Source organism: Typopeltis vanoorti, chromosome 25, assembly GCF_054136105.1.
Source record: "Typopeltis vanoorti isolate ZY-2024b chromosome 25, IOZ_Tvanoo_1.0, whole genome shotgun sequence".
Classification (NCBI taxonomy): Eukaryota; Metazoa; Arthropoda; class Arachnida; order Uropygi; family Thelyphonidae; genus Typopeltis; species Typopeltis vanoorti.
In genome coordinates this window covers 32,141,412-32,156,853 of record NC_143573.1, presented here as the reverse complement: position 1 = coordinate 32,156,853, position 15,442 = coordinate 32,141,412, and the positions used below count along the sequence as shown (strand labels likewise).

The 15,442-nt window shown below is 34.7% G+C and overlaps 1 protein-coding gene across 2 annotated transcripts in view; it reads right to left on the bottom strand.

Moving 5' to 3' along the window:
- brun (trafficking protein particle complex subunit brun) overlaps window positions 1-15,442 on the bottom strand; it is a 452,915-nt gene that overhangs the window by 165,126 nt on the left and 272,347 nt on the right. For both annotated transcript variants that reach the window (XM_090414220.1, XM_090414221.1), the window contains exon 18: window positions 858-1,001. In XM_090414220.1, coding sequence (XP_090270346.1) covers window positions 858-1,001 — 144 coding nt within the window. The remainder of the gene's footprint in view (window positions 1-857; window positions 1,002-15,442) is intronic.

Genomic DNA, 15,442 nt, shown 5'->3' with positions numbered 1-15,442 from the left:
AAAAGTCTGCCTGTGTACTTTCTCCCTCTTCAGATTTGGGAGGGAGAGATGATAAAATTTTTGAGAAATTTATCTAATCAAAAAACAGTTACAATCCTCAAATTTAGAATATAGATTTCCTTATCGTAACTTAAAGCATCGTAAGATTTTTAACCCCATCGACATATCCTGTATCCAACCAAAGTGTTGTGTGATTTTATCTAATCAAAAAGAGTGCCACAGTTACCAAATGGTAACCATGGCTCTCTTTAACATGGCCATTAACAGGTATGCAGTCTCCTCCTGTAAAAGCTTAGCTGGTCCCTTCTACAAATATATGTTGAAACCAAATGTTGCAGATTTTATTTAACTAGTAAAAATTAGGAGTTTATTAGCACCTGTTAAAATCATTCACCTGATAAATGTTTTAGTTTATGATTTTAATACAAACTATAGCAATAAATTTCAGAGTACTTCCCCCTGGTACTACTACTACTTACACCAGAGTTGCACAATGAGTGGTTGGTTCTCAATTACCAACCAGTACAGGTAAACACTATGCAAAGCTACCCTTCATGAAAGGCATGATGATTTCCTTTTGCATCAGAGCTGGCAAAGCTGCTATTAGATGTTCCTGCTATGCTGAGTAACTTAGGTTAGAAATATATGCTTCTGTGTGCAGCAAATGAAAAATTTCACAGGTGAATTATGATGTTGTTTGCTAGGAAATTCAGTTAAAGAAAATGTTTGAACTTTTGGTTTTACCATTAACAGACTTAAAATGGCACTGGTTCTATAGGATTCAGGTTGATTTTTCTGTAGCATATCATTTCTAACATCATTTGATTACAGCTTGACTATATTATGCACATTGTTACCTGACTTTTCTCCTTGCCTTCCACGACTTACAAACTCTCCTAGGGCATTGATGTAAAGAGTAAAACTAGCTGAACTTCCAGGAGGTATAGGCAATTGGGTCTCCAGATTCTCTTTACTCCACGTAAAGAATACAGCTTCTTTTGCTATATAAAAATTATGACAAATATAATTAGCAAGATTAAAAATGACATCAAAAAAGAAACTTGAAAAAAAAAAAAAATCCTATTATTCTACATATAAAAGATGTGTAGAAAAATTTCATGTGCAACTACATTAAGTTTAACGTTTGCTTCTTGTTAAAGGTCCGACAATGATTTTAAATACATAAAACGTATACTAAAATTTTTTGTGTCTGCACATTTAAAAACAAAATAATATATATATATATATATAATCTTAACACTTGTACAATAACTTGAAGGTTATTTTAAGGTGAAATTAAGTATAAATTATTAAACAAACATACCAAACAAATTATTACATAATCAACCTGGGAGTTGGGAAAAAAAAAAAAAGAAACATTTAGAAAAACTCACAGGATAAAAAAAATAAGCAAAAAATAAGAGGCAGCAAAGCATAAAAAGTAATGAATAACAAGATCAGTCAAGTACAATGTATTAAAAAAAAAATTATATAGAATGGTATGGTAATGCTCATTATATCTGCACTTGATGGCATTACTACTTCAGGCTTTGCAGGAGCACAAAAATTATGGATGTGGCAAAATCGATGGAGAAACAGAAAAGAGAAGAGATAGTAATACCTCTAAAAAAGGATTTCAGTACTGATAAATATGGCAGAGGATATGAAAGGCTTGCTGGAAGAAGCAAGAAAGAGTGAGAGTTATTATTCTATTACCAAGATATGACAGTACTGAGTTAAGAAGGCTTTGTATAAAATGTGGTGCTGGAGTATGAAAAGAAATTGGTTGTACAGGTTAAGAAGATTGTCGGCATTAAAAGGTCAGAGTCAGGCATAGTAGTTTTAAGAAGAACAGGAGAGAAACGGGGTACAACAAATGATATCAGATGATTTGAGTCCAATTAGGGTAGAAACTCATGAAAGCAATAATAGCAATAATGTCCTGCACAGCAGTGAGTTTGAGGCTATCTGGTGTGAAGTGAAGGCTAACAAGATGAAATATATGGTGGAGTGTTGCCACAGACCTGGCAGATCTGCTGCTAAAGATAATGAGATGCATCACCAAATTACTCTGATTAGTACGAAATGAGTAATCATTATAGATAACTTAAATTTTTTGAACATTGATTGGGAAGCAGAGAAAACCCATGGTAACAGTGAAGACAAATTTATTGAGCTGATGTGAGACAATGTTCTCAAACCACATACGAAAAAAGGAACTTGAAGGGCATTAGATTTTATCATACCATTGGAAGGGATTTAAGGATAATGACTGTGTTGCCACCAGTTGACAACAATCATAGCTGAAGTATACAGATGTTCCAATCAAGAAAGGTTATCTACTGAAACACAAAGCAAACAATTATGACAATCTCAAGAGAATACTATATTTGTAATCAATTAGTGAATGGGAAGGATATCAGCAGTGCACAGGAAGCAGTGAAAAAATGCTTCAATGATACAGCATCTGAATGTTCCTGGGGTGAAGAACAAATATACAATGGGAATGAAACAAATGTATAGCCTTATTAAGAAAGATAATCATAAAAATAAGAGAACGTGAAAAGAATATCATGAGGATAAGGAGGAGAGCAATTGTAAAATATATAAGCACAGACCAGAAAAGTAATAAGTATCGTATAGAATGCAAAGTGCCAGAGTAAGAAAGAAAGGAATTGCAAAGGTTTACTCTAAAAAGGTCATGTCTTTTTAAGGCATTTGACAGGATACGATGTTAAAGGTTGTTGTCTAAACGGGATGTAGAGGATTGGAATATAAACTTTTCACTTGGATAATCAAAAGGCTGAGAGACTGATATCAGAAAGTGGTTACAGGGTGTGTAATTTTACCATATTTAAAGTGACTAGTGAAAGTCCAATTCAGCTGAACATTTCTTTAGCAAATGCATTAATATTCTATATATCTACATTGCCAAATTTTTGTCCAGGTTATGGCTCTGGAATCTCTCAACAGCTCTGGAATCCTCTTTTCATGCATCTCTCTCAGCCACTTTTTCCCTCCAATCTAGTGTCAGCATTGTGCACCACCTTGTATATATCAAGTTGGTATATCATAATAAAATGAGACTCATTATTTAAACAGTTGCATTCTCTTTAAAAGCAAGCATATGTGGGGATTCAGTGAAGTTTATTCTTCCATATTCATGCTTTCTTTTACTTGCAGCACAACAAAATTCTTTTGGGTTACCTTTAGCCTGCACAACCAATTTCTTTTCTTACTCCAACACTTTGCATTCCATACAACCCTTGTTACTTTTCTGGTCTGTGCTTTATATATATTTTATAATTGCTCTTCTTATTCTTATGATATTCCATCCACATTCACTTCTTATTATGAATCTCTTGCTTAATAAAGTTACTCATCTGCTTCATTCCCATTGTGGTTCAATCTATACATTAATGATATTAATGAGGACCTGATAGAGAATATTCAATTATTTGCTGACAATGCAAAGACAGGACAGTCACGGATGCTAACTGATATGCAGCATCTTATAGAATGGCACAAATAGGTTGGAAGTATGAGCAAATGATAACAGCTATGAATTCAATGTTAATAAGTATGAAGTTATAAACTTTGGCATGATGAAAGTGTCAATGGATATTAGTTGGGATTAAGCTTGAAGAAACTTATGAATTGTGAACAACTAATTCTTTTTGTTAAATTTTCCAGCAAAATTTCAGGGCTGCTTCCTTTCCAATATTTAATTTCTGTACAATCACTTGAGTGGTAATTCAACAACCACTCTTGATGAACTCATGAAATTTTCCACATTTTCATCAGTCCAAACCTAGACAGACATTCCTAGTGATGAATATTCTATTGAATTCCTGCTATCTCAAAACTGTGTGAACCATTCAAAAACTTGTGCATGTGATAGGTAGCCATTCCCACACACCAGTTTAAGATTATGAAAGGTTTCTGCAGTGGACTTGCCCAGTTTAAAATAAAATTTTATTTTAAATACAATTTGAAAATGGAACAATGTGCTCATCGTTTCATGTTAAAATTTTTGACACGAGGCACTAACACTGTCTCACTCAAACAGCATCTACACAAGAACTAATAAAGTTTTACAACATTCATGTGTTCTTCAGAAAGAGCACATTCTAGCAGTTAAAAATGATATACCATTTTGCTCAATTATATTTACAGTAAGCATGAAACAAAATCTATTTAATTAAAGGACATACTGAGTACAGGAAATACTAAAGAAGTAAGTTGGCTGTTAATTGAAGAAGTTACAGGAAAATTAGCTTGATATAAAATAAGGTGCAAGACAAGAGTGCCCTTGCCACCCTTATTCATCATCTACACAGATTACATTTCAAAATATTTAATGCAACTAATTACTTTATGCAAATATCATATACTAAAAAATAACTGCTGCATCAAATATTCATTATATTCTCAATGGACACCTTCAGAATGAGTAAACTATTTCAGTTATTTAGGCATACATTTTAATGAAGATGGGAAATTAAATTTGGAAATTTGGAAACAGATAATTGAAGCTAGTATTTGGTTTTGGTGTGTGTGTGGGGGGGGGGGGTATCTAAATAAGAGCGAAATTAGGCAAAACAAACTAATAATGATATGAGACAGTGTTCAAGCCAATTTTAGAGTATAATTTGCTTAAAAATAAAACAGTCAATCACAGACATGGAATATTAAAAAGGTAAACATTAGAAGGAAATCTACATTATCAGCATTCAAGAATGTAAGTGCAGAATAAATCTAAGGGGACAATTGCCATTTAAACAGAATAGGAAAGGAAAGATTGACAAATGACAGTTAGGATGGCAGGAAAAAGGCCCAGAGAATAATCAAGATGGTGGATGTGAGACTTGATAATACTGAAGACTAAAAAATGACAAATTAATTTGGAAAAACATTGTTGATAGGAGGTTAGTAATAATATCTTGTATATCCACTGAGGGAAAAATTAGGAATTTGATGACAATTTATGTATAAACACCTTATATATTTCTAATCATTTACTAAGACCACTGCCACCACAAAATAGTGTAAGATAATGGTGCACATTAATATCCACTGTTATTCATCAGCTATATGAATCAAATTATGAAGGAAAGTGGCAATGGGTCCATATGCCTAATATCATGTTGAGAGTTTATTTTCCACTTGGTTAGACTATAATAAGTTTAGTTTAGTCCTTTATCCAAGTGTGAGCAAACAAAGTTTGCACCTGAAAGTATCTTCAGGACTGAGCTAAGGTGGTGCAACATCAAGGCAACTCGTGGCAAAGGTGGAGAAAACTATCATCACTCCTATCTCAGTATCTCCCATAATGCAAAGCACATCTCCTTACGGATATGTGTAATGCTATGCATTAAGGCAAGGGCCACTACCCATTTGGGTAGTGGCGTTGCACCACCTTAGCTCAGTCCTGAAGATACTTTCAGGCACAGACTTTGTTTGCTCACTTGGATAAAGGATTAAACTAAACTTATTATAATGCCTAATATGAAATTGGAGATATTCAACTGAGATCTTTACTTGATGCCAAGTTGTTAATAAAACCAATATAGAAACATTTCCTAAATAAATTTAATAATTGCTATAATAAATCTGATATGAAAATCAACAATAAAAAGAGATGTGAATAAGCAGGGACACTGAAAACATCAACCGCACCCTGAATGGAATACCTAGAGAACAAATAAAACACTTCAGTTATTCAGGTGCAATTTTGAGTTTGGATGGCAAAATTAATATGGAAATAGACAAAAGCATTAGCAAAGCTGGTATCATAGGAAATCAATTGAATAAATTTATATGGAATACAAGAGAAATTTGTCAAAACACTAAACTAGACGTAAATCTTAAAACTGTTTCAAACCAATTTTAACTTATTAATCTGTGAGCTGAGATAGAAATCAAAAAAACATTTGATTAAAGGTGGAGACAGCAGATATGAGAATTCTAAGAAAGATTAGAGGAGTGAAGAGATGGTAGCAAATGCAGAATCATATTAAAAATGAGGATATTAAGCAAGGAACTTGACATTATTAGCCAGGAAGAAGAGCTAATCTCAGCTAGTTATGGTCGCTTAAACAGAATGGGAGAGGAAAGGTTAGCAAAACAGGTATTTTTTGTCAAAATAGCAGGAAAAAGACCCAGAGGAAGACCAAGAACCAGGTGGATTGATACAGTAAGAAGTGCCTTAGAAGACAGAAATATAAGAAATGAAAGAATGAAATATAATCCTGATACATAACAGATTAATATAAAGGAACAATTGATGTAATCTTTTCATGTAGTACTATCATGATATCCTAAACTCCTTCCCCCCCCCTCAATGCTTGAGAGTACATATCAGGAATTTGATAACGATGATATTACCACCATTAAACTACATATCTGTTATCTTTTCTTTCTCTCCATCTCTCTCTTCCCTCTCCTACTTTATTTAGTAGTGTGCCCAGGGTCTTGCCATTCAACTTGTATGTTCATGATATTGAGGAAAGTCAGAATGGTGATATGCAGTTGTTTGCAGATGCAAAGTTGGCAAGAACTAAGAGGGGGTTGAGCAGATGTAGCTTTGCAAGAAGACTTAAACAGATTAGTCAAACTGTAAAAAGAGTGGAGGTGCTAGTTCAACACTGCAAAGTGTAAGGTTTTAAAATTGGGAAGCAGAGACAGAATGCAAAGTATGGAGTTGGTGGGGGGGGGATCTCAGAGGAAGTGGAGAAGATGAGGGATTTGAGTATGATGGCAGACAAGGACCTGAATTTCGGGGACATATTTCTAAAATTGTGAGTATCGCACAGCAGATTATGGCAATGATGCAGAGGACACTGATATGCAGAAGCAATGATGTTCTCATTCCATTATGTAAGGCTTTGATCAGGTCACATGTGGATTATTGTGCACAGATTTGGTCATGGTTTTCAAAAGGATGAAGAGTGATATAAAAGGGTCCAGAGATAATTAACTAGGATGACTGGCAGTCTCTGGAATGATGAGTATGAGGGCAGATTCAAGGAATGCAATTTGCGGAGTTTGGTGAATAAGAGGAGGAACAAGAGGTTATGATATGATTGAGATATTACCAGATGGAAGGACATCCCTGGTAGCTGTATAAATAAGGCATAAGTAGGGTGGTTAGGAGCATTTTATTTTTGCATGGAGAGTTATAGGTGGTTGAAATAACATTTCTTGACAGTGTGTATACAATTAATGCTAAGACTCAGTATGTTGATGGTGGTGTGTGTAAGAAAAACAGTGGGATTTTCCATGATAAGTCTTCGAACTTCATGGCGATCTGATGATAATAATTTCGATATATAAACACATTCTAAGTGACATTTATTTAAACAGTGCCTTGGTTACAAATTGAGAAGACAGAAAGTAACATATTGATTAGTGAAAACCTTAGATGCAGCTTGTGTTTTTATGTTCTGAGGAAAGTATATGCATGTGGAGGCAAAATTATGAATGTAATGCATTCCATTTGAACAATGCTGATTGAAGAGCCTAACAGAAAAGACATAAAGCCGAAACAAATCACTTGTATAAAAGAAAGAAGGAAATGAATAACAGATGAAAACAATGATTGGTCAGAAGTTTTAAGTGAACAGTTCCAAATCCCTTTTGATGCTGCTAGTTTAAAATCTATTTTTAACATGATGACTGCCATGGGGGATTCGTCAAGTCCGATCCCGGACACCATAGTCTATAAACTACTTTATTCAATATGAAAATGAGGAATTTTGATTTTTTGATACTTTTTTGTGACAAAATGAGTTTTGTTACAAAAGTCTTCTTTTTTTTTTGAAAAAAAAAAAATAAATAAATAAATAAAATATCACTCAAGTTATCTCGTAGTTGGCATCCTGAAAGAAGTAGTACTACCATATGTGAACTACGACTTATCTTGTATCACCTCTTCTACCGATTCTACTTATCTCTATGTATTGTCTCACTGCAGCGGCTTGTAAAAACTAATTGATTCTTGCAGAGTGTAGATTCAGTCTAGATATTGTTCAGTTTTATGCAAAGTGCATGTATGACAGCATACACATCATGTTACAAAAAAGAAAGTTAACAGAAAGAGAAATAGAAATTTATGCAAATATGAACAAATCAGATTGGAAGGACTTTCTGCAGGATGCTTCAGATGTCGATGAAAATTATCAGCCGTCAAATACGAATACTCATGGAAATGACGAATATATTTCTGAAATCAGAAGAAAACAAAGATGAAGACATTCAGCAGCAACCTACAGCTACTAACAAAATCATTTCTTGGTGTCAAACTGAGCAAGATCCACCTCAATTAGATTTTCTAGAGGATTGGAGCTTGCAATTTGACTCCCAAAATTTGACCATTGAAAATCTTGTGGATCTTGTCTTCACAGAGGAATTTTTGAATCTCCTTGTCATGCAGACTAACGTATGCAAATCAAGTGGTCCTGTGCTTGTTAAAAGCATGGAACCACTGACAAGGTCCTCACGATTAACACGTTGGAAAGATGTCACTGAAGAAATGAAGTTTTACTTGGTTTTGTTACTACATACGGGACCTTGCACACTTCCAAGTATTGAACATTATTGGAATACCAGTATTCTATACAAAATGTCATTTTGGAGTTCAGTTATGAGTCGTAACTGATTTCAATTGATTTTACATTTCGCTGATAATTCTCTAGACAGCAATGACAGACTCTATAAAATAACAGCAGTTTTGAACCATTTCAATAAAACAATGCATAAGAAATATGTTCCTGACAGAAGTTTGTGTATAGACGAGTTCACGGTACTTTGACGTGGAAGACTGTTTTTCTGGCAGTATATTAAAAACAAAAATTACAAGTACAGTGTGAAATTTTATGAGTTATGTGAGTCAAATGGGATGGTGCTGAGAATCAAAATATATTGCGGCAAGACTGAAATATCAACTGAAATGGGCCATGCCTCAGATGTAGTCTTTGAATTGATGGAAGACTACTTGGACAAAGGCTACATGCTCTTAACAGATAACTTTTATTATTCTGTCATGCTAACGAAAGGACTCACTGCTAGGAAAACATATGTCTGTGGGACCCTAAGATCCAACAGGAAAGGGAATCTGAAAGATTTGGTAACAAATAAACTGAAAAAAAGGTGAGGTTTCATGGAGCAAACATGAATCAGTTGTTGTATGAAAGTGGAAAGATAAAAGAGACATTCTGGCTATATCAAACATGCACAAAGTGCAATGTGTTGAAGTTCAAAATAGGAATGGTAAGATATCAGTAAAGCCGAACATTATCAAGGACTATAATAATGGCATGTCCAACACTGACAGATCGGATCAAATGCTATCATATTATTTCACTATGCGAAAAACAATTAGGTCACCTAAGAAAATATTTCTACATATTATAGAAATTTACATTTATAATGTGCCCATTTGTTATATCGAAAAGATACCAACTCAGATATAAGGACATTGAAAATCAGGGAAAAATTCATGGCCCATCTAACTGGAAATAAAATGCCCAAGACAAACAACAATAAATCTACAAATCCTGAAAATTTCCGTTACCTGGAAGCCATATCACCGACTGAAAAAAAATCATAACCAACTAAACCATGCCATGTTTGTAAGAATGAAAAACGCTGGCAAGAAACGAGATATTTTTGCCCAGTTTGTGAAGAAAAACCCGCCTTATAAAATGTGAATTTTTTTTATTTTCTGAATAAATCCATCTTATTTACAACTTGTTTCATTTTCCGTCACCATCAAGGCTTTGAATGGACTTGCCACAGACGCCCAATACATATAGCTAGCATGTATTTGCTACGAGAATGATCATAGTCTGTGTCATAGATCATCCCAGCCACTATGAGATAACTCATAGTGGGCATTTAGCGGCAGACTGCCAACTACGAGTTATTTCATAGTTGGTGTGTTAAGCACATTATTCCATGATCAGTTTACTTGATGCAACTGCAGGCAAAAATTTAGAGAGAACAATTTTTTATTGATTAATCATAACCAAGCAAAAATGATTATGATCAAAATCAATCAGTCAATATTGCTATTTTTCTGATATTACCACTCACCCACACACACACAACAGTTGCTTGTTTACTATGCATTCACTCTTTTTATAATTTATTTATTTTTCCCAAATCAAATATTAAGGCCATGCATAGTGTTTTTAGTTTACCATTTGATTCACAAAAAACATTTTAATCCCAAAATCAATTATATGAATAAATAACATATTCATTACCAAAATGGCATACATACAGTAAATATGGAATAACAATTTTCTTTTATTCTTCTATTCAAATACAGACAACACTTTTAGTATCAAGCTAATAATAACCAATTACATAAAGACTTACTGTTGTTTTAGTTTTGAAATACAGGTAACTCGCTATATGTGCTTTCATTATCCAGTTTTTGCACATACATGGTTTAATTTTGGTACATAAGGATTACTGCTGTTTGCTATCCAAAGTCATGGAAGCATCCATGCATGTTCCATTTCCTACCATCATCTACTGTGATCACTGGCTCAGTATCCATTTTGTATCTGTGTCCCTACTGTCTTATTGGTCTACATGCTATTGTTGCCACCGAAGAATTTTATGATCTCATCAAAACAAAGATAGCAGGAGGATAAGGTTGAAGAAAAGACAGCAACTGGCTTTACAGCCACCAAAGACCACTACACACTGCTTTTGGGAGGCAATGCTTCTGGGGACCAGAAAATAAGACCTCTCATGGTGTACCACTGAGAAAACATGCAGTCACTAAAAGGATATGTAAAAGCAAGCTACCCGTTGTTTGGAGAGCAAATAAGAAAGGATGGATAGCATCACAAATTTTCAGCGAATATTTTTCAAGACAGGCACAATATATGAAACTTGAAAATAAAGAACTATTTTAATAAACTGTTTTATATGTAATGAATATTTTATTTATTATTCTAATTGCCTCAATATGTATATGATGATTTATGATTTTATAGTTTTAACCAAATAGCAGTACACAAGTTCGCCGAATCCAACATGCAGGCAGTGGGATTCAAGCCCACACCTGTTGGTTGGAAAGCAGGTATGTTAACTACTCAGCCAACCAGGCTGGCACCCATAAATATGTATGAAACATAGGTGCAGTTTCAATTAAATTAATGTTGAAAGATCAGAATCTTGCTTGTTTGGGAATGCAGCATCAATTATCCCATGTTATAAATCTCCTGTTTAAATCTTCAATATACACTGAGATTCTCAAAAACACAACCTCTGCATATAGCAAGAGTTAGCTGTATAGCAGAGTTTCTCAACCTTTTTTGGATCATGCCCCACCTCAACATCCCAAAGATCTTGATGCCCCACCTCAACATCTCAAAGATTTTGATGCCCCCCCTAGCATAATAGTCAGCCAAGTTCTGAAAAAGTATAATATAAATATGTACATGTACATTTTCTAATTGCCCTCCTGTGGATGTATGTCCTACGTTGAGAAACACTGCTGTATAGCATCTGTTCAAAAATTATCTTGATGGAATGTACAGTATGGCCCAAAAAAAAACAGTACTGAACAGCATATCTCATAGTGCATGTAGTGAAGGAGGGCGTCAAAGTCCAGTACTGTTTCTTTTTGCGCCATATCATATGTGGTGACAACCATTTGTAAGTTATGTCAGTAAAGAGCATGTCAGTGAAGTTTAAGTAAATTTAAACTATATGCTTTTTGCAGTGAAACTGAACCACTTTTCTTCTTTAATATAGCACAGAAAATAAGACTGTATTTTTAGATTATTAGTAGTGTAGCATAAAAATAAATTAGAACTAAATCTGCAAAACAAAACATCCAATATGGATTAAACAGTTAAACATACTGCTTTAGATATTAAAAATATCATTGTAGGCTGCAGATTTTCAACAAACTGAGAGAGATGGTAACCTGTGGGACATGTTTTTGAAAAATCACCAGTAATGCAATTTGTATAGCTATTTGAAAATCTTACAACAACCTTGATTTTCTTTTAGCAATATATACAAAATTACAAGACTGTCAAAAGGAATGTGGCAATTTATACATAAAAAATTCATACATACCACAGCCTTTTGGCAACAAATGCTGTCATGTTAAAAATACTTTGACATAAAACTTCATTGTATGTTATGTACAGAGAGTAGTACTACTACTCAAAAGTTTAGTGCGCACATAACATACATCTGATTTTAATTAGTAGATGTCAAGGGATCAAGAAAAAGCTGTGCATATATGTTATGATACTTAAAAATTGAATTAGAATCAGAGTTTCATGTGCAATGAGAATGTTTCAATTATTTTAATAATTTATTAAAATCATTAAAGTACAAGGGATGTCCAAAAAGTAAGTTCTGATGGGCTGTCAGAAAATAAAAATATAGTTACAAAAAAAAAAAAAAAATTTATTGGAAATTAAAGTAGACATCTTTCACTACTTTTCTACATAATTTCCACCATTCTTCAGGCACTTATCATAACGGGCAACCAAGAGTTGTATACCTTCGTTGAAGGAGGTTGCCGCCTGTGACACAAACCATTTATAGACTGCTTCTTTGACTTTGTTGTCGTCTTGAAGCCGCCGGCCACCAAGGAAAGATTTCAGATGTTTGAACAGGTGAAAGTCGCTTGGCACAAGGTCGTGGGGGATGATGGAATTGTTCCCAGCCAAAGGTGGCGAGAAGTTGTTGTGTTACGCTGGCCAAGATGCTCCCTACTTCTCACTCCCTTGTTCACACCCTCCTTATACAGCTTCCAGGGATGACCTCTTATTCTCCTCTGATCTCCCACCATTTTAAGAAAAACCTCTTCAACATTGATCCTATAACAACTCCTTACCAACTTGTAAGTCTATCATATCCCCCCCCCCTTCCTCCTGTCCACCAGACTCTGTAAATTACATCTTCGACCTTTCCTCATATTCAACATTCCAGAGATCAGAAATTACCTTAGTCAGTCACCTCTGGATCTTTTCAAACATCTCTGTCCTTTTGAAAACTAGGTGACCAAATCTGCTCACAGTAGTCCATGTGTGGCCTAATCAGAGCCTTATACAATGGAGCAAGAATCTCCTTACTTCTACAAGTCAGTGTCCTCCTTATCATTCCCAGAATTTCTTGTGCTGTCCTCACAATTTTGGCAATGGGTCCTCTAAATTTTATATCCTTATCAACCATCACTTCAAGATCACTTATTTCCTCCACTGCCAACAATATATCCCCACCAAATGTAAATTCTACATCCCATCTTTGTTTCCCAAATTTTAAAACATTTAGGAACAAATTTTAAAATTTAAATTATCCACAACTTACATTTTGCAACACTGAACTGGCATCCCAACTCCAATGTCCATTCACTCAACCTATTCATGTTTTCTTGTAAAGCCACAACATCTGCTCTACTCCTCATAGTTTGTCCCAATTTTGTATCATCTACAAACAACTGAATATCCTCATCCAAATCTTCCCAATATCATTAACATACAAGTTAAACAGCAATGGCCCTAAAACATACTCCTGAGGCACGCCACTGGTGACTTCCCTGTTCTGGGATATTGCTTCCCCATACACAACTTGCTGATACCTATCAGATAGCCAATCTCCGATCCAATGCACTAGTCTAATATCCAATCCACTCTAGTTTGACTATTAACTCATCATGTGGTAATCTATCAAAAGCCTTTGCAAAATCTAAGTATACTACTGTGTATCCACTCCTTTGTCCAATAAAGCTGCCACCTTATTGTAATAAGTAAGGAGATTACTAAAACATGATCTCCCTCAATCTCTATTCAAATCTTCTTGTAAGACCACAACATCTGTTCTACTTATTTGTCTCAACTTTATGATAGTACCTCATAACACCTAATAATATCCAACAATATGATCACTTTATATTGAATAATTATTCAAGTGTAATGCACATTTCATTAATTGTTTGTAAATATTTTATTGTGATGAATATATGTTTTGTAAAATACTGATATTGTAAAGGTGGCCAAGACTGAATGTATATGGAAATATTTAGAGCATTATATCATTATGTAATTGATACTGGTTAGCTTACATTGCTGACATCATGGCACAGCAATTATGAAACTAATTTCCTTAGTGTGTGTGTGTGTTTGTGAAGAATTTTAGATGCATAGTGCAAGAAAATACTGAATAAAAGTTCAAACAATATTATTTCAGTAAAGATTTTGAAAGATTATCTTGGAACAAAGACAGGCTCATATTGTGAAAGCCATATTTCTAAGCATAGAGTGAGGATCCAAAATGCTACCAATGCAATCTGCATGACATCAAGCAGTGTTTCTTTGGTTATATCAAACATTTCTTAAGTCTAATAATTCCTACTATCATTATGAGGGCTCAACAAATATGCTCACCCACTTACCTGTGGTGAGTAGCTGCAGTCTGGATAAAATATTGTTATTTAATAACAATAAAAAAAAATCTTATAAACAAAATCTTTTTTTTAACATTTAAGAAAACACAGATGAATATGCGTAATATTGTGTAATATAAAGAGCCATTCTAGTAAACAAAAATTAATGTAACAAATTATATTTTCGAAAATCAACATTGCTTCCTATTTTATTATTTCTTGACTTCTCCTTATTAGAATGATACTCACACAAAGGGAACATTCTCTAAAAATGATACAGAACCATTAATCACTTAATGGAATTCCTATCGTTATATAGGATGAAGGTCCATCTATCTCACCCTTCCATCTGCTTCAGACAAGTTGGGTCTTCTCCTAATGAGGAATCATGGCGAAATAATGCAGCTGGCATGCCACTCCTCTGCTGCATCCCTATTGGAGGTATTCATGACTGTAGCATGTGTGTGTGTTCACGGGGCCGGTTTGCCTACTTGCAGGATGAAATAAACCCAGCTAAACTGGGGGTGGGGGGACCCTACTGCCCTTGACCAAGATAGATCTTTGAGCTCTTCACGTCTCCAACAGGAATCAAACCTAGGACACTCCTTCCCCAGGCATATGGTTGCAAAGCACACAGCCACTAGGCTAACTGCACAGATGGATGAAGATAGTTTTACATAAATATGGAAGGAGGAAAGATCACATGACAGGAAGGAAATGGAATTCGTGCACTTACTGGAGATAGTTACTTGAAGCAGAATGTGACAGAGGGGACTCAGTGTACGAGAGTGTTGGAGCTGGTTACAGCAGAAGATCTGTCTGTAACTAACGTAGCTACATTGCATCCAATTGGGGAAAGTGATCATGTGATCTTTTGACTTGAGAGGCAGCAAAACACGTGGGAATTCCAGTTAAGAAGGGATATATGGAACTCCAAGGGATGATTATGATACACTTAGGAGGGCAATTTGAAGCAGGACTATGGCATAAAGATCTGCAAGGAAAGGATGTTCACAG